The sequence below is a fragment of the Amblyomma maculatum genome, chromosome 4 (genome assembly GCF_055883805.1).
Source record: "Amblyomma maculatum isolate TAMU_Amacu chromosome 4, ASM5588380v1, whole genome shotgun sequence".
NCBI classification, from domain to species: Eukaryota; Metazoa; Arthropoda; class Arachnida; order Ixodida; family Ixodidae; genus Amblyomma; species Amblyomma maculatum.
This window is the reverse complement of record NC_139347.1, coordinates 16,683,669-16,710,236: the sequence shown is the minus strand read 5'-3', so window position 1 is coordinate 16,710,236 and position 26,568 is coordinate 16,683,669. Positions and strand designations below refer to the sequence as shown.

Genomic DNA, 26,568 nt, shown 5'->3' with positions numbered 1-26,568 from the left:
TATGAAGCACCACGAGCGAACACACACTGGTGAGAAACCATACAGCTGCACTAAATGCTCCAAGAAATTCAGACATAAGAGTCACCTCCGGGAACACATGTTCATGCACACTGGAGAGAAACCATTCTGCTGCACCCTGTGCCCAAAACGCTTCACACATCGGAGTTCTCTGCCGGTGCACATGAAGGCGCACGCTCGTCAGGCCATGAGAAACCACTTGCAGCAAACTGACGCTGATGGTAAATCTAAATTGACCCATATCAACTGACTGTCTTGTTGTACCAATAAAAATGGTAGTAAAAATGTAAAATGCAACCATTGAAACCAGAGGGAGTCATCACAAGAAAGCTGCAAGGGCACCGAGCTCTTGCTTTATTGGAAGATCTCCCAAGACAAGATCCCATTGCCATTCACTTTCTGCAGGCGTTCATGTGAGCTGTCGCTTAATGTCCTGAATGTCACAAATTTGAATCACGTGGCAAAAAGAAAAGATATTTTCAGTTCTAAATTTCTCAGTAAATAGGCCTTTCTGCCTAACAAATGACAGCTGAGCCATAAAAAGCCAAGCAATGAAATTTGAATTAGATGAAGGTGTCCACAGAATCTTTTTAAATATACTATGTATTTGCATGCACTTGCATCTCTTTATTAGTAGCCAAGTAAGCATTGTTTGCTTTTCACCCCCCTTCCACAAAATAAAGAAGGGGAGGGAGGTCCTGATGATGCTGCTGCCCTTGCAACATCAGTGTATATTAAATAATGATTGTGAGATTTTGAGACATTGGTAAAGCAGGTGTCACTGTTGTTTTTCTTCACCGTGAAATATGCTGCTGTTGGTGTGCACTTAATTGTCTTCAGTTGCAGTCTGATAAAAAAAAGCTTTCTGATTTTGGGCAACTATGAGGTTTATGTCATAAGCAACTTGTGTTATATAAATAAACTTCTTATCTTTGCAACCTCATTTGATTCTGTGTATTTATTTCTTCCTCTTCTGGACCCATTGTGTATGTCAGGTATGGAGAGAAATTATTTGTATATGCCTGACATTTCATGTTTGTAACTTGGACTAGGTCAGAGTTTTTGTGAATCAAGCTTGGCATATTAACATAGCATTTATTATCTTCAGATATGATTTCACTTTTTTCTTGGATGCTGTGCACAGCTAAATTTCTCCGGAATGAATCTGACTTGAGAAAACCTCTCGGTTAAAACATTTGCAAAAGGCCTCACCAAAGCCCTTGTGTGTCTGGTACAAATGTCTTTCAGTTTATTAAATTTCAATTCAACAAACATTTTGCGAGTATGCTGGTGAATACGACCAGTTCATCATGCAATTGCTGCATTGTGTCAAAAGTTCCATGTGCACAGTGCATGCATGGAGTTTTCAATATTGCAAAATAAATTCCATTTGAATGCCTGGAGTTTACTTCAGTTCACCAAAGGGATAGGATACTCAGTTATGCTCACTCTCACTTGAGTGAACATATTTAAAGCTTTCTGAAGGTCTTTAATGTGGTACTTCACTATATTCATTGTTGCATATTAATTTTTCACTTATGTCTTGTATGTTTGTGCACAAAAAAAGCTCATGGTAAGTTTTCATGACCACATATTACACAATGAACTAAAATAATAGTGAAGCCCAATATACCTCCCTATAAATGGACTGTCATTGATTTGTACTCTCAGAAATTTTAACTGTGCAGTTTCAATCATGCCAACATTGTGATTATGAAATAGTGTCCAAACTCTCTTTACATCATCACCCGTGATGACCCTCTTCCTTTTAGTCAGTGCAGAGTAGTAGACCAGAGGTTCAACTTTCCAGCTGACCTCTCTGCCCTTCCATGCAATAAACTCTATTATATAGGTATCTTTAATTCAAACCCTTCCTAACTGAACAATTTTTTGCTGCCTTTGAGTCAAAACAGCAGTAGGCTGAGAGAGAATGGTTTTATTCTGTCAGCGCAGTATTAAGCAGTCTGCAAGTCTGTGGCTTGTTAGATCAACACCAGCTGATTGTGACATTGGTCTGCTGAATTTGTGGCACTTTCTGCTAGAAAAACTGGGTTTGGAAAGCAAAAATATAAGGCTGTGTCTACCGTCAAAGTGGATGGCTCCATATAGATTCAAGAATCACCATTTTGACATGAACATTATTCATTGAATGCAAATGTTGAACCTGCAACTTGCAGTGCACAGCTGTCCTCCACATCGGTCCTATTTAGCCTGTTTGGGATGTGGGAGCTATGTGCGCAGCTGCACGAATGGAGGATTCACATCGCCCACTGTTGTGATGGCAAAGGTGACACTTGCAGTCAGGATAAGGCCGATGACTGGAATGCATGCTTTTCATCTGCAGTGAGCTTTTGCCTTTGTCTCTGTGTTAAAGAGGAAAAGTAGCAGTTTAGACAGATGCAGGAAAAAGATTATCCAGCCTTTTGCCTTTTCAGTCCAAGCTGAGCTTGAAGCCTTAATCACCAAACATAACATTCCCATGAATTTTGCTAACTACTACACGTACCTAGCTATATATATATATTTATATAATTTGACTTGTGATACTGAGAGGCTCAATCGAAACACAAGTTTTGTTTAAAAGTTGATTTCAGTGGGCCTGCTCTGAAAGGTACATTGGGGAGCGCCTTCAGCGTTCATGAAAGTCGTTCCCGGGATACAAGGGGTAATACACACGCATACAGTCTTCTCGCCTTCAAGAGATTTGGAACTCTGGGAATGCGTTGTGAGCCACACGATATGGATCTGTCGATTGCTAATTCATCCATTTCACCCTATATATATTTTGGCAAAATAAATCATGTTGTTTTGGATACACTTGAATAATTGCAAAGAGAATTCATCATCATCATCATCAGCCTGACTATACCCACTGCAGGGCGAAGGCATCTCCCATATTTCTTAAATTAACCCGGTTCTGTGCTAGCTGCATCCACTTGACCCCTGCGAACTTCTTAACCTCATCCGCCCACCAACTTTCTGCCGCCCCCTGCTATGCTTTCCTTCCCTTGGAATCCAGTTTGTTACCCTAAGCAACCATCGGTTATCCTTTCTCCGCACTACATTTCCTGCCCATGCCCTTTTTTCTTATTTTCCACTTGAATGCCAGTAACTTGAGTTATTTCTCTGACCTGCTCTGCACGCTTCCTATCTCTTAATGTTACCCTAACCATTTTTCGTTCCATAGCCCTCTGAGTTGTCCTCAACTTAAGTAGAACCCTCTTGGTTAGCCTCCACGTTTCAGCCCCATAGGTGAGTACAGGCAAGATGCAACTGTTGTATACTTTCCTCTTGAGCGATACCGGTAAGCTGCTAGTCATAATCTGCGAGTGCTTGCCAAATGCGCTCCATCCCAATCTTATTCTTCTTGTTATTTCCTTTTCATGGTCCGGATCTGCGGTTACTACCTGTCCTAAGTAGACATATTCGCCTACTATACTTCCAGTGCTTCGCTACCTAACATAAACTGCTGTTCCTTCCCGCGGCTGTTGAACATTACCTTAGTCTTCTGCATACTGATTTTCAAGCCTACATTTCTACTTTTCCTGTCCAGGTCATCAATAATTATTTGCAGTTCATCCCTAGAGTTACTTAGCAAGGCAATGTCATCAGCAAATCGTAGATTACTGAGATATTCTCAATCAACCCTTTCCCCTAACTGTTTCCACTCAACGTCTCTGAATACTTTTTCAAGCAAGCTGTGAATTACATTGATCTGTCTCCTTGCCTCACATCCTTCTTTACTGGAATTTTATTACTTTTATATGCAGACCTATGGTTGCTGTGCAGCCTATAAATATATTTTCCAGTACTCTTACACATGGCTCACCTATACCCTGATTTCGCAATGCAGTGCATGACTGATGATGTTTCGACTCAGTGAAATGCTTTCTCGTAATCAATGAATACCATGTATAAGGGCTGGTTATATTCCGAGCATTTTTCTATCACCTGGTTGATGGTATGGATATGATCGATAGTAGAGTATCGTTTCCGAAAACCAGCTTGATCCTTTGCTTGATTGCAGTCTAAGGGGTTCCTAATTCTATTAGCGATTACTTTAGTAAATACCTTATATGTAACAGACAGTAAGCTAATTGGTGTGTAATATTTAAGGTCCTTAGAGTCCCCTTTCTTATGAATGAGGATAATGTTTGCATTCTTCCATGGTTCAGGTATCGTCGATGACACCAGGCACTGCGTATATAGGGTGGCCAGTTTTTCTAGCACAATATCCCCCCGTCCTTTAACAAATCTGTCGTTATCTGATCCTCTCCAGCTGATTTCCTCCTTTTCATAGTTTCTAATGCTTTCTTGACCTCATCCTTCATCACGTCTGACTGTTTTTCCCTACCGCCAATCTCATTACGGTCCCGACTACTTTGGCTACTGTAGAGATCTGTATAGAACTTCTTGGCTACTTTGATTATCTTGTCCATATTCGTGGTGACGTTGCCCGCCTTGTCCCTTGTCGCATACATCTAGCTGGTTTTTGCCTATGCCTAATTTCTTTACCGCTTTAAGGCTCCCCAGTTCTTTACAGCATGCTCAATTTTCTCCATGTTATACGTTCTAATATCGACCACTTTGCACTTATTGATTAACTTTGATATCTCTGCCAATTCTATCTGGTCTGTTGGACTGGAAGCTTTCATACTCTGGCGTTTCTTAATCAAATCTTTCGTCTCCGTAGACAGCTTACCGGTATCCTCTCTAACTTTCCTACTGCCTACTTCTATAGCGCACTCAGTAATGATATCTCTGAAATGTTCATTGCTTCTAGGGTAATGTCGCTATCCTCGGTTAGAGCTGAATATCTATTTTGTACTGAGATTGCTGAGATCCTGAACTCTTCCCTCCCCCTCACCGCTAATTCATTGATGGGTTTCTTTCTTACTAATCTGTTGCGTTCCTTCTTCAGATTTAGGCTAATTCAGGACCTCACCATCTTGTGGTCACTGCATCGCACTTTCCCGATTACCTCTACATCTTGCATTATGACGGGGGTTGAACACAGTATGAAGTCAATTTCATTTTTAGTCTCCCCGTTACGACTTTTCCAGGTCCATTTCCGGTTGTGCCGTTTGCTGAATAAGGTATTTATGATTGTTTAGTTATTGCGCCCTGCAAACTCAACTATGCATTAACTCCCCCCTGCTATTCCTAGAGCCAATGCCATAGTGACCTACTGCCTGGTCTTCTGCCTGCTTTTTCCCTACATTGGCATTGAAGTCGCCCATTAGTACAGTATACTGCGTCTTTACTTTTCGCATTGCCAATTCTACATCTTCATTGAAGATTTCAACTGCCCGGTCATCATAACTACATGTAGGTGCATAGGCCTGTACAATCTTCAGCTTATATCACTTACTAAGCCTAATTATGATGCCTGCCATCTTCTACCCGAACACCCGAACGTAATATGTAAAATAGAAATTGCCATTAATTCTACTTCTGCGCCAAATTGAGTTCGGACACGCTAACGATTAAGTTGAGAGGATTTTTCTTTGGTATGCTCTGAGCAACACAACATTCAATCCTGCTACGCCATCATCAGCTGGGCATTGCTGTGATACCTGATATGAATACTGACTGGTACTGACTACCTCCACTAGCGCGGTGTTGGGAAGACAGTCCAAATCATCGTTTATTTTTAAATGGCCAAAGCTAATTAATGGCTGAATGTGCTATGCAAACGTGAATGTGCTTTACGGTAAAGCAGTAACTTGACCAGTTATCACACGAGAATTGAAATATGAAACCGAAAGCAAAAACGCGCTAGCGACAATTAGTTTTAGCGGCAGTAAGCTGCAACCATCTGCAACTACGCTGCGAAGCCCGCTTTGAGGCTTCCAGTTCTCAAAATGGCGCCCGAAAAATTGTTCGTTTCAAGATGGCGTACGTGCGCGACAGCGACACGTCGTTGTGGCTACATAATAAGCTGGGAACAAGTAATGACTTGTGGTCAGGCTATTCTATCTGCTCCCAGCTAAACCAGGATGTGTTAAAAAACATCAGAGAGTGTTTCATCGACCTACAGTCGCAGGTTAAGCTCAAACTACTGCTCTCATTCCTGCACATACCACGGCGCAATGTCGAGGAGGTAAGACCACTGTGTCACTCGTTTTTTTAGCCGCATCTGAGCCTTTACAAGGGTCATACTTGCGTCTGTTTTGTCCCCTGTACTGTCTGCGGCGGTACGCTGTGGGTATCGCGGTTATGTATAGAAATGCGTGAAAGGTGTGATCTGCTGGAAGGAGCGTCAGGCGTCTGGTAAACACACCAGCTGGAGTGTGTCATACAGGGCTAGCTGGCGCAGGCAGCGCTGTCGCTGAACGCAGTGATAGCCGCTTACGTCGAGACTGCTTGTGTACGTCATAGCCGTCTTTGCACATGCTTCCGTTTGTCTTCATTGTTTATTTCGGGCATCCAGCCCCTAGCGATGCGCCAGGCTTCATGTGTCGGGCTTTTACCGCTGCTTTGCGCGCCGTGCGCTCGCGAAGTCCCCATTTCCTTAGTGGGCGCGGAACTGATGATCGCTTCCCCGCGCATGCGATCGTAACGCATCGTTGCGCGCGCGCGCGCCAGTTTTGTACAGTGTGTTGATTATAAATGAGAGGCACGAGCTGGTGTATTTTGTCAAGTGCTACGATGCATCGCAATGCATTGCCCAAAAGACCGTGTGGCGATCGATTCGCGTCACAACGGAGCAGCGTAGCATGTATAGTGTCGAACACATTGAATTCAGTGGTGCCGCTATGTTAACCAGAATAGACATTCTTGGTGCCAGAAAATGGGAGCTTTATTCACAGTCAATTCACAGACCGTGTGTGCGTAGTATGCTTTCTAGCTTTTTTCCCCCCTGCATTTTGTCTACGCTGTCAATGGTTTAACAAAACTTCAGACCCATGGACCTCTTGAGGGGTGCCGTAGCCAAGGCGTCGAGTTCAGTTCTTGCCCCCCACACTTTTGTGCACATTTATCAAAACCTACTACCAATAATCAGCAACAAGACCACCCAGCAGCTGTCGATTACTCATTTAGCCACCATATCAAATATGTAGCTAGTGTAAGAGGCTGGATGTTCTTACTTTTCTTGCTTATTTTGATTTTCTCTCTTTTTCAACACCTGCATCATAGCTTGCAAAACACAAAGGAAAATAAATTTGTATGCATAAAGTTCACCTTTTTCTCAGTGAGTGCTATGGATAGCTTCAATTGTTTTTAGCTTATCATTTAGTGTCTCAGTGCTTGTTACAGTGCACATCTTTACAACTTCTGCACATGCTTCTACAACATGTGCCTTTTACCCTTCTAAGTTAGTGGTTCAGTGTGACTTTTGGGATCAAGATGTTGGACTCCAGTTGGTCTCGTGACATGGTAGCAGATAAAACGCTTTCATCAAGTCTGGCCTTCCGTTTCCCACATAGTCAACAGACACCACATGAAGACAAAGCTAACTAATGACACATAATTTAGAGTTTGATCTTTCAAACATGTTGTCCATAAAAGTAAATTACTTACTAAGCAACGAAACTTTTTTGACATTTATCTTTGTACTTCACGCATACCTTAACAGAAGCAAGTACCTTCAAAAACCTTTCACATATGTAATAAACTTTTATTATAGCTCTCTGTTTCATTGTGATTTGAACTCTTAATGAATATATATGCGTCCTTCACATTTGTTCTTTTGGGTATGGCTATAGAGTCACTGATTTGTGGCAGTAGTGTTCCGATTGGCAGATCTCACAGAAACAGCTTATAGACCTTACGCAAAGACTGGTGCCCCGCTGCGCTGATCGTACGCCTTTCCGCCAAGCTGGAAGATTCTGAATATCGCTGCACTATACGGCAGTACAGGATTAACGATGCGAAAGTGGCATTTATCGTCGTCTAACGTACCCAAAAAATACTAGAGGCACTTTGGACCACTAAAGTGCGATGAGGCGAAAGCCTTTGTTTGAAATACCGCTGATTCCTGCTTTACTGTGCCTGCTTCTGTATGCTAAGTGGTGCGGCATCCAAAGAAGTGCCACATAAAAGGCGCAGCACAGATTTCATTGGTTATGACCAGACGTGATGTCATGCTGACGTCAGTTCTGATTTTATGCATGACTGAATGTGACGTCATGACATCATGACGTCACATTCGATTATGGCTTCACAATCTTGTAGTTTCCTGCGGAATCTCGTGAAGAAATGGAACACTTCTCACAGATGCACGCACGGACGCACATGCTGGCGAGTCATGACCCATTAAAGGCTTTCGCCTTAGGGATTGACATGTGCCCTGGATGCACGCACAGACACACTGGCTAGTCATGAGCCATAAAAGGTTTTCGCCCTAATATTGCTGTGCACCTTTATGTACACAAAAGTAGCTAAGGATAACCAAGGAAATAAAGTGTCGGTGCCATGTTCATACAGTTTTTTATTAACATACACCATTATTTTGCTCATGTGTGCCATGTATGGAATGTGTGTGAACAGAATGTGTCTTCAGTGGCTGTGCAGCTTATGTTCAGTATAATAGCCATAAGTGGTTTATATTTGGTTAGCTTATGTCAAGTATAATTGCATTTTACTAATTTTATGTTACAATTAACTTCAATTAATTAGTTAATTGGGATTAAGTAGAAATGTATGCTACATCCTTAAATCTTGTATTATTGCATAGCTTATGTCGAGTACAATTGCACTGAACTGATTGTATATCTTGATTAATAACTGTTAATTATATCTAAATTGAGCTTCACCTTACAATTTCAAGCCATATATCTCTGGATAGCTTATATCGAGTACAACTGCACTACACTAATTGTAGTTCTTAGTTCATAACTGGTAATTAGTTAAATGTGATTAACTTTAGGCTGAAATGTGGAGTATTGTTGGAAGACATCGACGAGTAGATTCCAAAATCAAACACTAAACCACGTAAAAATCATTTCAAATTGATAACACCCTGTCTTAATGCAGCTAATGTTTATCTAACTCGGTTAAAGAAACACGCAACGGGAGCGAAACAGTAGAGCTTAATGATAAGTATTAGCAGCACTTAAGGAGACTTAAGTGTCCCTCCCGGCAGCTTTTTCTCGCTGGGGTCACGATAAGATGTCAGCAGGAAGCCGCTACCAGGTGTTGGGTTCTTTTCGAGGATAATAATTGAATCGCAGGAGTTAGATTGTAGAAAAAGGCCAAAAGTGAGCTGTTTGCTTATCTTGTAATTTGCTAAGGAGCACTCTGCGGTATGCCAGCAGTTATGACGCACTGTATTAGTCGGCTAGTAATTTCTCATGTGGTGCTAATTTTGCGCCTGGTGCTTCGTTTTTGTGTGCTCGTTTTCTATCCTTATTACTCAGTTTGCTTTTATGCAAATCTTACCATTCTTCTGTTGGCAAAGTGTCACAGGAGAATGGATCCGGAGCAGACCTTCATTTAGCCTGGCGCACACAGTAGGCCTACAAATTCACCATTCACTGCACGCAGTTGGCTTTTCGGTCTTCCCCCATATTTTGCTATGATCAAATCTTCAGAAGCAGAATTATACAAGTTATGGTGTGCACCCACAGTGCATCATTGGCAGTACGGTTAGGCTGTCACTCTGCTGATCACCTGCTATTGTGGCACTGAAATGCACACAGCAATGCAAATTATCAGGCCATTCATCTGCAGAGGGTTGCAGATGAATTTTGAGCACCTGGGAATCTTTAACTTGCACCGAAATTTCGACACACGGCCATTTTAGTTTTCACTTCCATAAAAACAAAACGGCTGCTGTGGCTAGGATCAAGCCTGCATTCTTTTGCTCAGCAGCGCAAGGTCATTGGTCAACCTTAAATACACTAGCAGTCAGTAAGCTTCAACAAGGTGTACTTGTAATCGAATGTGTGATTGGGATATGGCGTTGTCAGCGCAATGTGGGCGTGGAGCATACTTGAACCTTAACGATATGATCAACACAAGAAAACAAATAACGATTGAAGAACAGTGTGATTCAAACATTTCAGAACAAAGATATTCTTGCCTAGTGCTCATCCTTGTCTTGAGCATACGACACCATTGTGAATTTCTTCGTTGCTGCGGTGCCTCTCCGATTGTTTTTTCGGTGCAGAGTAGGTACCTGCAAAGCCGCTCGGAAATGTGGATGACACAGAAAGTTCCACGGATCACTTGTTGGTCAATATTTCTTTCTTAAACCTTAAAATAAAATTATCGCCAAACCAAGAAAGCTGTTCATATGTTCCGCACTAGGCAATCACACGACTGCAATCCTCCAACATGGCGCCGCTTACTTGTTTCGGTTTTCCTCCGGTAGATGGCAGCACTTTTGCATAAGGTTGATTGGGTACCTGTGGCACAGTCCTGAATGTGTGTGCACTTAATGCCTAAAGACACATTGGGGACAAATTGAAGTTGGCATAAATAGAAGACTACTATTTCATAAAAATGAACAGTCCGTGCTAAAAGTAGCTTGTGTAAGTTAGAAAAAAAAGTGAAAAAACTAAAAGCTATTTCACGACTGCTGCTCACAGGGGACGTCATGTAAAGTCTTTTGCTGCGTTGAAAAGGAAATGAAATATTGTTAACTGAATATTAGGGTAGTTTTTGTTTTGCGATGTGCAATTTTTATTGCACAAGGCAAACAAAAAAAATTGCACGGTTTCAACGCTGCTAAATCGAGTGTAGAGTGAAAGCTTTGGCTGCAGGCGACCAAGCGTTGCATCGAACACAACCAGCGTAGTGTTCCGTTGAACGCATCAAAGTTCACCGCCATTCAAGGTGGTGGTGTTAAAGGTGTTTATTGCATCTAAATATGGGGGCACTTAATCGCCGCCTTTGAGGGTATGACGCGATAGCGTAGGCTACTTGCCAACACATAAAGCCCTGCTTTAACCAAGCCGTACGAACATGCCTTAGTAGCCTATAGGGGTAACATGAATATCAGGGTCCTGGGAGGCTGATTCTGACATACTGTCCCATGCGAAACGAGAGACTCAAGTTGGCAGCTCCTGCCACGGTGCCACGCCGACGGCTTGAAAACCTACAGTAGTGTAGCTTTCGCTACAAAAGAAAAACTGAACTTGTGAAATAGAAAAAAGAAGCAAACCTGCAGCTCCTAATATTTGAATTAGATGTGTGGGAAACGATATACTGATGACTTTAATTTCTTAGCAAGCATCTTTTGCTTTTGAAGACAGTCAAGAAAGCCTCAAAGTGCTAAGCAATTGAACTTTACTGGGAACAAAATTTAGGTGGAGTTCTTTTCAGTGTCTTGCTGCGTTAATATATGCTGTGTTGATAAATGCCACTAGGGGCTAGAAACTACTAATTTCAGGACATAGCTGTACTATACAGTGAATGCTATACATAGTTCTTGAAGCCATGTGATTGAGCTGATCCTTTGTCCTGCAGCCTGTTTTAGAAGGGATCACTGGTGCATTATTTGTTGTCCAGCTACAGTACACAAGATGATAATAATGTTAAAGCGTTTAAACACCTGAAAGCGGCTCAGACTGAGGGAAGCTCTAGTGGACGGCTGTGGATAATGTTGGCCATCTGGTTCTTTAACATGCATTTACACGTCACTGTACTAGCCTCTCTTTTGTGGTGCATGTATGTTGTCTGCACCTGAGGCAAAGTGTTTGTTACAATGTGAGAGCTCTTTGTCGAATATGCACACGTGTCCTGCATGGACATGCACACACATAGAAGATTACTTTTGATGCACCATGAAACAAGCTTATGCGAGAATGTTTGCTTACCTCTTGTGGATTTTTAGCTGAAATGTCATTTTTCTGATTTCCTGTCATTCCCTATGCTTCTATTCTCTTTCGTGCACAACACTCACATCAGTGGAAAACTGAACTGGAAGACATTCTGGAGGTGGCATCGGCCGACAGTGACCAGTGGGTCAGCATGCTTGCGGAGCTGCTGCGGTCATTCCCTGGCAGCGGCACACTCAATTTCAACATAGAGGAGAACTCTGGTGTTTTTGTTGACCTCTGCAATGACCTGCGGAAGTTCGGTATGTATTTGTTGCCTTGGGTTCTCACTATTGGGTCCTGTTTAAGTAATTATTGACTACATATCTTGTCACTGACTCACTGACTGGCATAGTTCAATCATGCCAAAGCAGTATGACAAGGTAAGACTACCTTGCATAAAGCCTTTGAAATTTTTGAAATTTAAAGCCTCCCCGTTATTTGTTCATTACTGCTTTTAAGCGCTAACATGCCGCGTGACGGGCTGAGAGCCGCCAACGCATTGCCGCTCGTCGCTGTTGCTCTGTTGCTGGGTTTTTAGAAAATTTCGCATTTCGTGTGGAAGCAGCTCGCGAGGCAGCCAATCGCAGAAAGCTTTGGGGTGCTCAACTTCCGTTCTGGCTTTTTTTGCGGGTGAAGTTTGTTTTCCTAGTTCAGTTCGGACAAAGAACCTAGTGCCTGCAGACGCTCACTTCATCTGATCTGTGTATTTTAAGCGCATCGGGACAATACAGTAAAAGCTTGGAAAGGTAGTAAAAGAAAAAAAAAAGTCTATTGTGGCTAGATATTAATAATTTTCGAAAGGAGCAGGAGAAAGTCACTGCTTGCAATGCAAGTTGGCATCGCAGTGTAGTAGCGCACCGCTGCGCTGTGAAATGTGATGCGTTACAAGAAATGTCATCAGTGTTTTATCATATTTCATGCTGTTTAGTGTTAGAAACGGGATATAGGGAGATTGCACTCCCCTTGACTGAACGACGAGGCGGCGGTAACAGAGCAACGCTTAAAATGCGGCTCTTTTTTGCTGAGCTCCGTTGCACCGTGCGGTTTGCACCAGCGGCAACGACAGGCGTTGGTGGCGGCGTTGCGCGACAGATCGCTAGGGGTTGTTGCCTCATGCGGTTACCGCTTTAAATTCATGCTCAAGCAAGTCATCATTTGAACACCCTGGCCTGTTTGGTCATCATAGGCCAAGCTAATGAACAGAATAGACAATTTCCTTGCGGATCTTGTTTTCTGTCTTGTTAGGACAGGCTTATGCTATTACAAAGCTTAGCACATTGGGCATGGAAAATAGCATTTGTGCTTGCATATTGCCAATGCCCAGTGCTTTTCATAAGATGGAAAAAGTTGTAGATGCACAAGGCTGTTATCATTCGTCTTTTATGCCTATTTGTTTAATCGGGCGGCAGTGCATGCTTCCATTTGGGCCTATTTGTTCTTCCAGTTTTGAGTAGCTTTGCTGCAGCCATATCTAGGAGGGGGCAATTGGGTAGCAATCTAAGTGACTGTATTGCACAGAGCGACATGAAAGTAGGTAGAGTTTCATTGGTCTTGGTTCCAAGACCCAATAAACCTCATTTTCTTTGTTTAGTTGGTTTGGTTCTTTTTTCTTTTACTGTTTTCTGCCTGACAACGGGTTCTTGGCTGATCCTATCCTCTTTCCGACCTCTTCAGCTGTTCATTGTGCATGGCTGCCCCGGCACTGCCCTAGCCTGTTTCCATTAATTTGTTTCTTTAGGCACAGAGCTCAAGAGTAACCATGGATAAGAGAGAGGAGCAGAATAGACAACTGGTGCTTATTTTGCCTTCAGTGCAGTGTAGAGGGAATGCACAATACTCAATGAAAGGACACCAAACAGAAGCTGCCTCTCTTTCTCACTCTGCCTTAGCCTCTTCCCATTAGATTGTCTACTCCGTCGCCCTGCTTGGTATCATTGCCAGCTTTGCGCTGTTGTTGTTTTTGTTTCTGAATGTCAACTGTTTGCACCTGTGGTCTCAGAGTTTCATTTGAGTAATTTGCACAGGTAATGCAGCACAGATCACTGTTATTTAGCTTAGGAGTTGCTGTGTAAACTGCTCTGTACCGCTGTGTACCAATTATTCTTTATTCCATGGTCCTTTTTTTTTTCTGGTACAGTGGAACCCTGCTATAGTTAATTCGGATATAGTAAATTGAAACTGAAGTCCCAGTTGATCTTCTATGGACTGCATTTTTTCTATTTATAGGAAAGACATTTTTGGTAAAAATCAGTTCTAGTAAAGTGCATTCGGCTGCGGCAACAACTTCCCACGAAATGACATTGCCACACGCGTGCTTACTAGGATGCAAGGCAATATTTGTTTTTCCGAAAAAACAAAAAATTAAGCATAATGTTTGGTTTTTGATGGCTTTACTACCAGGCTTAGAAGCACTCAGAAAAAGCCAACTTTACATAGGCCTTGGAGCCGTGTAGAAAAAAAAAAAAAGACATATCTACAAACACGGAAAGAAGGCGGCGCGGTCCATTAAGAAAGTAAAGAGAGTAAAAGGGCATCGAGAAGTAGGGAAGGGAAGAAACAACTAAACATTCGCAGCATTGTGCAGCATGAGGCACGAGGCAGCGGTGGCAAGAACTGGAGTCACGGCATGTGCAGTTTTGCAGCGCTTCACTCTCGTGTGCATTTCTCATCTATTGCGTTAAAAGACAGACAGCGGAAAAAGACAGAAACAGCGGAAGAAGACGTCGTGTTATTGCAAGACTAGTTTTCACACGAAATCAAACTTTGTTGTATTTGTAGCCACGTTGCCTTCATGCTTAAGAGCTCTTCCACAAGATGTAAAAACAGAAAATTTTATAACAAAAAATGACACAAAGAGACAGTAAGAGAGAGAGGGGGGGGGGGGGGAGGGTATTCTAGGATGTTTCTTTTCATTAAGCAACAAGTCGTGTTCAGTAAGTAGGCATTTAATTACCAGACAGCATCTTCAGGACCATGTCATCACCAACTGATATGGTAAAGACCCTGATGTAGTAAAGATTTTTTCCTGTCCTAGTGGCCTTACCATAAAAGGGGTTCTACTGTATTTGCTATGTGGAGACTTTTTTTTCATAATGAACAGATACCCGGTATTCAAACACATTTTTTTCACATATTTGGGTTCAATTACTATTTAGAAAATATATTTGCACATCCATAGTTTCTAAACTATGCTAAGCTGCTTCCCTAGTTTGGGCCTTTCCAGCCCCGCTCGCCATCATTGCTGCGTCTTTGCTGCAGTTTCACTTTTCACCACTAGTTTGTTGTTTAGGGTGAGCTTGGTCTGAAAGCTTTCTTTCCTGTTCACACAGTGGGTGCGGTGCAGCCCTCTGTAATCCAGCAGGTGTTGTTTAAGACTGGGCAGCTTGTAAACAGGGCTTTCACACTGCTTCTACCACATCATGTGCATGAGTGTATGGTCAAGTTCATTGTACTGAATCACAATGTGTCACTACATGTGTCAACTGTGCCCTCTCATTCCTTCTGCGCGTGGCTGGAAAACGTCACGTGGCAAACGGCCGAGGGTGATGCGTTAGTCTTTGGGGAAGGCGCACTGTCCAATGCATGATGTGGAATTCGATATTCCACATCATGCATTGGACAGTGCGCCTTCCCCAAAGACTAACACATCACCCTCGGCCGTTTGCCGCGTGACGTTTTCCAGCCACGCGATATATTGAACGACTGGTGAAATTGAGTTCAATATACGACGCAGCTTTCCTATACTTTTTCATGGGATTTTCAAGAGAATATTCCACGAGTTCGATGTAACAAAAATTTGAATTATCTGGGTTCAATATATCTGGGTTCAACTGTATTTCTAGCATTGCTGTGTTCTTCGTAGCTAAGCTCAGAAATTGTATTCTGCACAGGAAGTCTGTGCCAGGGATTTGCATTTAACTGTAGTTCGTATCCTAGTGTAGGTCAAGTTGGATCAAGCAGTACACATAGTGGCTTCTATGCCTCCTATCCCAACAACATGTTGCCTTGGGGAACAGGTGCTCTCAGTGTGGCAAGAGCACTCTTAGCTTGTATCCATGTGACTGTGCCATATTAAACACGCCAAAGCAAGGAATGCCATAAATCTAGTGTGTATTATTTGAGACTATATTGCTTGTGTGGCCACCCAGGCGGCAACTTCCAGCACCTTTTAAAAGCAAATTCAAACAATTTTAATGCCGAGCTTTTATTGGCAGCACTCGGGCATTGAATACAGATTTGCTAAAATGGTTATCTACTGAAGTTCTTACTGTAATGAGCGTTTACTTGATTGCAGTATCATAGTTCTTGGCTGATTTCTTTCTGTGGAAAATTATTGTAATGCTCTCGGGGGTTATCACAAGAGAAACAAACAAATACAAGGCATGTTGCATGTATTATACTTATAATGTTGGCTTAATAATAATAATTGATTCACAGAAAAGGAAAGGAGCAGTATCTGTCACACTTGTTCTGTGGACACCTGAACCGCGCTGAAAGGGAAGGCAGGAAGTTGGGAGCGAAAGTGGAAAGAGAGAAAGAGAAGCCCTAGGGGGGGCTGGGGAGTAATTTAGACTACCTGGGAATCTTTAATGTGCACTGATATCGCACAGCACACGGATTCCTCTCCATTTCCCCTCCATCGAAACGCAGCTGTCGCCTTTTGGGATCGAATCTGGGTACTCCGGCACAGTAGTCGGGCATCTTAAACACTGCACCACCGCAGCGGGGCTTAGGCTATGGCATGTTTCAATATTCCTGAGTGCCTCTTGGTAATTAGTCTGTTTTTATTATTAAGGGCTTGGGAACATTACGGCGTGGTAGACCATTGCACAAGATGCTGCTGCCTCATTGACACTGTCACCATCTCTCATGTTTCCTTGTAGTTAAGAAGCATGCCGACAAGAACATCCTTCCCCTGGAGTGCCTGTACCTCAACAAGCACGCCCTGACTGCGCTGGTTGGCCAGCTGCCTCAGCCCGTCAAGCACTTTGCACTCAAGCGCAAGCCCAAGTCAGCTGCCTTGCGTGCCGAGCTGCTCCAAAAATGTGAGTCTTACTGGTCCGGTCAAATTGCAAAACTGTGAAGAAAAACTGTCGAGTGGTTCTAGAATGCGACACTTCAGTGAAAATTGATTCTGTGGCTCTTTATGGCTGTGGTGATGTTTGTCTGCATCCCGTACCAAAATACGCATTTATCGCCGAGATAGTTGGATTTAAGGCTCTTCCCACCAGTCAATTCATGCTCGTGATGACTTACTTTTCTGAAAAGGATGGGTTGCCACTATTGTGAAATGAACAGTGCTGTCTAGAATATGTGCCTAAAAATATCAATTGACTTGTGAAATTGGTCATAACGGTGAAAGCTGTATTTCGTTTTCTTTTTCGTCTTTTCCAGCCTATAGGGAGCTTGCATGAAGCGATGCATGCTGAGTCATTGGCAGCAGATGATTGGTTCTGAGGACTAGTTTGTTGCTGTATTTTACCGATTGTAAGTCGACCCCTTTTTTAAAATTCGAAAATTTGAAGTTGGGGGGTCGACTTACAATCGAAACCAAAGCATGGCACTGTTAACAAATGCAAGATAAAAACCATATCAGGGAGGCTACGGCGGATTTGTTTGGTCTACGGCTTTAAGTGCAACTTTCAGTTACTGTGCGTGCTTCTCGAGAAGAATTTTTCTTTTTTAACTTTTACTGCGCAGCACAAACTGCAGCTGTGGGAATATCGATAGTTTACGGAAGAGCCGCCGTTAGAATCTCAGCGATGCTCCCTCTGCACGTCAGTCGCGTCTGGTCACGTTACACGGCGGCACTTCAAGGAGTGTCGATGTTTGATGGAAGAGTCGACACCGATCACTCGTTGAGTTTGCGCTCATCGCGCATTCACACTTTTGAATTTGCAACTGGCTACATGCTTTGCCACGAGCTCTCCAGTGCAAAAAGCATTCGGTGCTTGTTCTGTGTAGCGTTCAAGGAGGCGGCTATCATTTTGCCGAAGCAACAACTGCGCTTTTGTTCCATGAGCCTAGAAAGGTTTTCACCTTAATATTGTTGCCACTGTCAGCGTTGAGAATCCCCATAGTGTTCATGTAAGGAGACAACTGCTGACAATGTGCACCTTGTGCCTCTTGTGGTTTTACTTAGATTAGAGCCACATTTTTGGCACAATTCACTGTGGCTTTTTAATTCTGAAATAAAATTAGGGTATGGCTCACGCATGGATTCTGTGGAATGTGTGCAGGCAGAAGCAAGAGAAATTCACTGGTGCATTTGCTTTTTCTAAGTTGCATGAAGCTGTGTGAAAAGGTCATCCCAGATACAGCGCGATGCATTAAGAAAGAAAACTCATGCCTCCTTTCTGCCAGCAGGTCGTTTTGCGTTGAGAACCGCACTTTGTGTTGGGAACTGGCATTACCATTACAGATACTGGCTCTGCCAACTGGCCTCTTTGCAGGCAGATGTGAACTGAACTCACCGCTTCTTGTTTTCATGCTTCAATTTTTGTGCATATGCTTGTGTTTATTGATTGGTACCTTCTTCATTGTTTCAGCGCAAGATGCTCTCTCCAACGCTAAACGGAACACGTCATCTTCATCTGTGCCGATCAGATGCCGGGGGCTCACAAAGAACATGAACGATTCAAGTAAGGCTTATGTTTTGTTCTGGTTAGCAACACTGTGAAGGTGCACTGCTGAGACCTGGGCCAGTATTCCGAGTTTCTATCATTTTCAGAGGTGTTGTTTTCACCTCATCTGATTGCCAGAAACGCCGGAACCGGGAGTGGTGCCAATCGAACTGACATCCGATTCCAGTGTTTCTGCTAATGAGATGACTTGGGATGAGGAATGAAAACAACGCTTCTGAAAACGGCGTAGACTCGAAATGCGGGCTCTAGACTACCTTTGGAGCTGCTTTATCTTCAGCTGTTAATTTTTGCAGTGGTTTCTGGCAGTGTATAGACCTTATTCGAAAACTGGCACATTGCATTGACTGCGTGCATTTCTGCCAAGTTAGGGGATTCCTGAAACTGCAATATATGGCAGTATGGGATTAGCAATGTGCAAGTTGACATTTATCATCGTATAAGGTGCCCAAATATTGATCTATGCCTTTCTTTACAGAGAAAGTAATTGAGGATAACCGATTAAAGAAAGTGAAAGTGCTAGCTTTGTGCACCATTTCTTTATTTCTGTCTGGAAGCACAATGCGAGGCCGACGGGAAGCCGCTTGCGGGTATTGAGTGCTTTTCGAGAGGTAATAATGAGATTTCATAATTTAGCAGAAAAATATCCAAGATGGAGTTGTTTCCTATTTTGTATATTCGGAGAAGCACTCCTGCCTGCTACCTTTTACAGCGTACTGTGTCGGTTAGCTAGTAGTTTCTCATGCAGGATTAGCTTTACGTCTGTTGTTCAGTTTCATGTGCTCACTTTTTATCCTTAACATTCGTTTTGTAAGTCTTGTTCATTCTTTCGTTTGCGAATTGTCACAGGCAAAAAGATCTGCAACGGACCTTTGCGTAGCCCTGGTCTCAGTAAGTAGTGTACGCGGCAGGATGCGTAAATTGGTCATTTACTGCTTGTGGTTGGCTGTTCGCTACACCAAGGCTATGCAGTAGTGGAGGGTTACAAATTCACCACCTGGGGACCTTTAATATGCGCCGAAATCATGACACTTGGGTTGTTTTCATTTTTCGCCTCCATCAGACAAATGGACACTGCAGCGGGGATTAAGCCCCCTTCTTTTGGCTAAGCAGCACAGTGCCTTTGGACTGCCTTAAGCATTTTAAGAATCAGCAAGTTTCAGGAAGATGTACTTGCTGTCGTTTATATGATCGTGATATGGCCCTGACCATGCAGTGCCCGCACTGCATGGTCAGGGCCATATCACATGAACACCTTACCTTAAAGGGCAGCTCCGGTGGCTTTTTCATCATTTTGTGTTTTTAGTTGAATTACATTCCTCGGCATGTCCTGATTCCAACACAAAAAAAAAGTTTTTCGAAATTCCAATTAGAAGTATTTTTAAAAAAGAAAAACAGCAAATCGAAACCGAAACTGCTTTCACGACTAGAAACGACGTCCAGTTGTCAAAATGGTGACGTTACACTCAGTATTAGAAAAACACTTGTAGGTGCATTGGATGGTGAAAATGAAGTATGGAAATCATGACGCATTGCATAAAATGTATGAGGTAGTTCAATATAAGCCTCATAATTTCATAATCACGCGGGAAGTGCACAGTAACGCCGGTATACTGTTTGTGACATCAGAAACTCAGAGTTGCCAGCAGAAATACTCTCAACGTAAGCCATGAAAACGGCATATTTTAAAGCCGTATTGTGCGTGTACGGACTATCGTACGGCACCCAAATTTTGTAGAATGCGTCAGGATGGAGAGGAGAACCTAGGGTATAATTTCTACTAGAATATGTATTCAAATGTCAAAAAATCTCCGGAGTTGGCCTTTAGCCTCAACGGTACGATTGTCAATGCAAAAGAACAAAGCCCACAGGTGACGAATAGCCCGAGTCTGCCATTTCACAATGAAAAGTAAAGATACCCTTGCCCAGTGTACTTCCTGGTTTAACATTGTCAGGCTGACATATGGCACAGTTGTGAATTTCTTTGCTGCCAATGCTCTTCGACTGCATTTGTTAATGGGCACCTGCAAGGTTGCTTGGAGATGTGGGCAACATCAACACAGCAAGGTCCATAAATCACTCATTGCTCATTATTTCTTTAAAACTTAAGGGGGGACACCCCTTTTAGAACCATTTTTTTTTATTTATGGGCGGATTTGCACCAGGTTTACACCACTTGATCATTTTCTCGTACTCATTCCACAACTGCAGACTGTTACCTGATGCAGGTAGTTTAGATATATTAAGGAAAACTGATCTTTTGTTTTGAGGAAGCATGGTTAGTAAACATCAGATATTAAGGAGAAGATTTCGATCCTTAAATACTCTACAATCACAAGACTGCAATAAACATAAATTATTATTCTAGGATGATTTGGAGGAAATTTGCGGCTTGTTAAACTTGCCAAAGAAAAAGTTCATTTTGGAGACTGGCACAATTAGTTATTTTTATAATTTTGGCAAACATACAGTGTTTTAAAAGCGGTGTTATTGCAAAACCATGATTTTTCGGGGAAAAAAAATTTTTATAGCGATAGCTGCTATAGAAGCTGAGATATCGCCGCTCCTCCAAAATGGGGACTGTGTCCAAAATTCAATTTTGAGGAAAAGGTGAAAAATGTTTTTGGCATATTTTGTAATTACCAAGGCCAACAGCAACTCGATAAAATGATTTATGAATGGTTTTTGGTGTGAATGCACCGTTTCCCATTGAGATAAGTGCCCCTGCAACTCGGAAGGAAATTTATTTCAACAAGGTTTGCGATTCCGCATGCCGCACGTGACGCCATTTCGCAACCAACCGCGCCACTAACTTTTCAGAGTGCTCGATCTGTCACGCCCATGAAAACTGCTTGGGTATCACTTTTTCATCTGCACTGTCATGATTACGATGCTCTACGTAGCAGGAATCGACTTGAGGAAATCATTCGCTCTCCTGTCTATCGTACCGAGCACCACCGGCTACACCCTTATCGGCCCATCGTGGAGTGTCGGCGCTTCATTGCTGATTGCGGATAACAGGATGCCACGTTGCCGCGTCACCGGCACGCCTCTTATCTCTACCTTTCTTCGTTCCTTAGGCCAGTTCACGCTCGAACCTAAATAGTATGCGTTTTACGCAGTGGTCATGACGACGGAATGTCGCTAAACCAGCTAGGCTTAACTATGCGACCTTTTCAAAATGGCGCCAGGTCGCAAGCAGTCGATGCTGGCAGCCAACCAAAAGTGGTTATTTGGGTCGCATACTTTCGGAGCCCAATAACAGCACGTGTTTCATGCAATTTTGTCTCTTTGTTTTCCCCTTCGGGTGTTTGCTCACGGATGCCAATCGTGACATGGGGGAGTAGCTTGAATTACGATCTTTCAAACGAGAACAAAATGATGCCGGCAGTGCGCATATTTCTCGATCTGCAGCCGATCAAAACTCAGTGCGATTTGACCTCAATTTGAAGGGCCAAGCGTTCATATTCGCAACTTTGGAACGCTGTAATGTGCCAAATAAGTGGTATTTTTCCACCAAAATTTGCAGATAGTTGCAGAACTGTCTCAGGACCATGAAAATGAAGAAATAAAAATCCGATTTTTAGGCTGATGTTTGGTTGCAAAATATCGTATTTGCTCGAATTTAACGCTAGTCTTTTTCAAGGTTTTTGGCTTTCAAAGTTTACTCTAGCATTATAATCGAATGCGCTGCACTCGTGCACGACGGCACTGATGGCGTGTGCGCCCAGGAAGTGGAAGTGTTCTCATAGTAATATAAGTGCGCAACTAAGACGAGACAAAGAGGAGAAGTGGACAACGATGGCGCCGTCGTTGTCCATTTCTCCTCTTTGTCTTGTCTTTGTTGTGCACTTATATTGCTGTCCATCATGGCTCACCTACTCGCCCAATCAGCCGTTCTTCTATAGTGTTCTCATAGTCAGAACTTTAGCGGTCGTCGTCGTCCGGTGTATCTTCTACCGAGAGTCTCTTACTAGAGACACCCTTCTGTAGAAACTCTATTTCGGCACCACTAAACACACTTGATATCCCGCATTTCTTGAAAGTGCAACCAATGAGCTCCTTGGGAATGCAGGTCAAGCATCTGCGATCTAACTGTAGGGCATGGCCAGCATGGCTAGAGAGGTCCACGAGAGATTCATGCAAAATGCCAAGTGCTGCTTTTGCAGCACTTGGAGGTGCGTGAGGTGTGCTCGGCCTGGTTACGGTTCCTTATGCATTGCGAGCACTGTGGTCATGAGGGTTAAGAAGTCAGCATGGTGAAATGGTGTCGAAACTTAAGCCATTGACTAGTCAATCTGCACCACTGCTAGACAGCGTCTCCTCTGGCCGGAAGCCTGGTGCTGAGACCAAAACTGCGAATTTAGGCAGAAAATTGTTTGTGTTCGTGTATAATATGAGGTAGAAATCTGACATGATATAATTGTGGAAAAAAACCTTATATGGGCTTTTACGTTAACAGTTCTTAATTCAATGATGGCATCATGACTCGGGTGGTATCTTGTAACATATTCCTAGTGACAGCCCAAGGCATTTGGGATATCACCGTGGTGCTGAATCGTTATATGGCCATGTGAAATGGATTTTTATCAAGAGCACTTTACTGAAAGAGGTGCTGTATAGATCACACAAAGGAGGCTGCAGAAACCAACTGATGGTTAAGCAAAGAAGTGCCAGATTGACACTGGTAGTGATTACACAACTTGTGGTATCCAAATAGAACTTTCATTGCATGCTGTTCTGCTAGAAAATTGAAGGAATTGTGTATATCAGCTTTGAACTTGAATATCATTAAGCGTAATTTTTGGTATGTTTGGCCCATTGCTGAAAAAACAATGAAATGTAGAAAGCTTTATTAGCATAGATATGTAAACTTAATGGCAGCCATCTGTGCTGTTCGTCTTTTTTCTTTGTGGGTTTTTTCTGTTAACACAGGAAAAACAATTTGTGGCAACCAAATTATGAAATGGTAAATATTCACTACAAAACTGAAATTCTAGTTTTGTTAAACAAGCCGGAAAATGCTTGGAAAGTATAAGGCCTACCCATCACATTTAACTGCTTCCTATAACAGATTGTACGCTGTATTTATGGAAGTGCTGTAGAGTTCTTGTTGCACCACGTGAGAATGTGGTTAAAGCGCAATGGGTGTGCATTTTCTCGAGCCCTCCATCAATTTCTTGGGTCCCTTTAGGTTCAGCGTTTAACCACAGTGGTCATATTGCGACATGGTGGATAGATAAAAACACAGCGCTACATGACAGGCCTCTGTGGCATGGCTAATGGCTGGCAGGTCTTGCACGAACACATCTCTATCATCTCTCGTAGCTGTATCCTTAGTTCATTTCACATAGGTGCAATAAGAAAAATAAAGAAATTCTGCTAACCTATTATGATCCTGCAGGTCCGCTGCGTGGGATTCCGAGCAGAGTACCAACAGGTGGCTTCAAGACACCCCCCAGTGGAAACCGTCTCAGCTCTGGCACTCCGTTAAGTCGGTCCCTCACAAAGCCTCTTGGGAACAAAAAGGATGGCGGTATTAAGGTGAGTTGGCAAGGAGTAGCAAAAGGGGTGTGTACCAGTGCTGTTGGTGGTTTGCCGCCCACCACTTCGGCTGGCTGCCCATGTCTGCGACCAGATGCATGTCACTTAATGGGAGGATGTGCTTGGGCGCGATGGCACCTGACTTGACAGCGGATAATATGCAGAATTGTCCTGTACAGTAGACTTGCTAACTGCTGATAGTAACTGCAGCACTCCCCGAGTATGTGGGGTGTTGGAAGTCCTTTAAGCACAGCTGCATTATCTCTCAGAAATGCCACACTTCTGTCTGCTGTGCCAGCAAGTGGTGGTATTCTTTGTCGGTTGATTTTTAGCGTAGCAGCTTTAAGGGCCCCGTTCTGCAGAAAGTCCGGCATCGGCAGCGGGATTGAAAACTCACGGGCATGCCTCTGGCAGGTGGTAGATGGCAGGTGGCAGGGAACAAGCGATATGGTCGGGCATTTATTCGTCATCTGGTTATGTGAGGTCATGATATTACATCACTTAAACGAATTGGCAGAAATTGCCTACACGGGTTGCTCTTTGAGATGGGAATTGATCTTTCCGGAACCCTTGAACCCTTAGCCAGACATGCTACATTATTAGCATACTGTCATTAGTTCCCCGCTAAGTGAAAGATCATCTGACATAGGTATAAGGCCCCACTTTAACCAAGTCATATGAATGTTTCTGTGTGGCCTTGGAGTAACATGTCTTACTAGGAACCCAAGGGTCTCAGTGGGTTCCCATCTCACCCTTACATCTCAAAGGAGAAACTCGGAGTTGGCAGCACCTGCTATTTTATGAAGTCACACAACCTGCCAAGCAATCAGTGGCCAAGCCACGTCAATTGCCAACGACCACCTGCCGGAGCCATGCTCATGATGTTTTGCTCAGAATGTCAACAGTGCTGTACTTTCTGCAGAATGGGGTCTTTAGCGCTGTTGCATTAAAACTTGCAGCCAGACTATTTCTAGGCCTAGGGGGGCCCTATGATTGATATCATATCTGCCATTGTACACATTTCAAAGGTGTGTGAGCAAAAGCGCACCGTGAAGATCAGGCTTGCAGAAGGTTACTTACACCCTTGTTGATGGCAGCATTAACCACAGTTAAGCCAACTGTGCCTACACTAAACCGCAGTTAGCCATGTTACAAAGTGGACAAAGCTGCAGTTGTCACGAACCAAGCTTGGTGACCTTAGTTTGCATCTTAAACCAGGTTATGGCGCTCTTTAGATGGAAGATACTCATCGGTGCCAGACTGCGAAAAGTGCACGTGCTGTCTTGCTTCAGCAACATAAGGTTTTCATAAACCACGTTTCGATAGCGCATAATATAAGCCTTGTCTGGAGTGCTGTCTGCCAGCACTTTTATACAGTCTTGGAGTACGTCCAGCGGTGGAACAACTTGATAAAGCACTGGTCTGTCTTTGCATTATCGTTTTTATGGCATGTTGTGGAGGTGTTTATAATGGTAGAGAAAGTGCTGCCACTGGACGGTGCTGGAGTGCACTGCTGATGTGTCATTCGGCGACAATCCAGATGCAGCTTTGCTCTGCCATTTATCGCATCACTTTGTTGCACCAAAGGGGCGACGGTTGCCTTGAGCGCTCGTGCTAAGTCAGCCATCTTTCAATAAACGTCATGTACCATCACCATCGGTAATGTTCTGTCTCCTTTCTTCATTGGCTTGTCGTCAACATAATATTTTGGTTGGAGGCACGGGGTGCATCATTATCACTCATCATCTTGGCCCGAAGCTTCGGCGCCCTGTATGTTCTTGCGCCGTCGGCAGCGGGTTCTTGGGACAACGCATCGCCTAGCGGTTCCCCAGCCAGTCGGACCCGACGAGACATCTCCGTTGTTTACCTCCCGCCCATTCCCCCGGCCTGACCACAAGACACGAAGAATGACAAGTAGTCCGACGTTAAGACGCCACTGACCCGAGATGCCACGAACGCTCGAGAACACACCAAAAGACACACAGTGCACGACAGACCTGACCAAAGGACTCGACCGACCCAAGACGCCGACCAGACAACAAACCCACTGACCCAATGCAACACTGTACGTTAAGACATCACCCCTGCCTGTGCTGTTTGATGCGCGCCTGGGACCCAGCCATCAAATCCCGACGACCATTGCAGCAAAAGCTTCCTGGGCCATGCTTCATCGGTCATCATGGTAGCAAGCCGTTACCTTCTTTCTCTTCTGTCTTCACTGATCCACACATCATTGTCATGTCATAAACCTTGATTGACTTTAGCATCATCATCCACTCGGTGGCCCCGAGTAGGCTTACGGGTGATGAAGAAGAAGCGGGCGCTCGTGCTAGGTCAGCCATCTTTTATTAAACTTCATCTACCATCGCCATTGGTCATGTTCTGTCTCCTTTCATCGGCTTGCCACCCCGTAACAATATGGTCACTGCCATGCCATTCATACCCGAAAGTAGTCATCCACACCCATCGAAATTAACAGATGTAAACACGGCAGCATTCTGTTTAGTCAGTGTCTGGCATCTTAGACACTCATTGGTGTTTGCTGGGACCCTTTGTCACCCTTTCGCCACCCTGGCAGTCTAAATGAACGGGAACCA

At 43.5% G+C, this 26,568-nt stretch overlaps 1 protein-coding gene and 1 long non-coding RNA gene across 2 annotated transcripts in view; one reads left to right on the top strand and one right to left on the bottom strand.

Annotated features, from left to right (window-relative positions):
• Positions 1–1,939: 1,939 nt before the first annotated feature.
• LOC146190340 (uncharacterized) lies at positions 1,940–6,520 on the bottom strand. Its single transcript, XR_014706534.1, has 2 exons — positions 6,181–6,520; positions 1,940–2,381 (listed from the first exon to the last, which is right to left on the bottom strand). It is a non-coding gene; the product is annotated as an uncharacterized LOC146190340 (long non-coding RNA).
• Positions 5,890–26,568, top strand: part of Nelf-A (Negative elongation factor A) — a 53,614-nt gene continuing 32,935 nt past the window's right edge. The window contains exons 1-5 of the mRNA XM_084600816.1: positions 5,890–6,121; positions 11,875–12,046; positions 16,670–16,831; positions 18,335–18,427; positions 23,832–23,971. Of these exons, the coding sequence (XP_084456942.1) occupies positions 5,912–6,121; positions 11,875–12,046; positions 16,670–16,831; positions 18,335–18,427; positions 23,832–23,971 (777 nt within the window). The 5' untranslated portion in view covers positions 5,890–5,911. The remainder of the gene's footprint in view (positions 6,122–11,874; positions 12,047–16,669; positions 16,832–18,334; positions 18,428–23,831; positions 23,972–26,568) is intronic.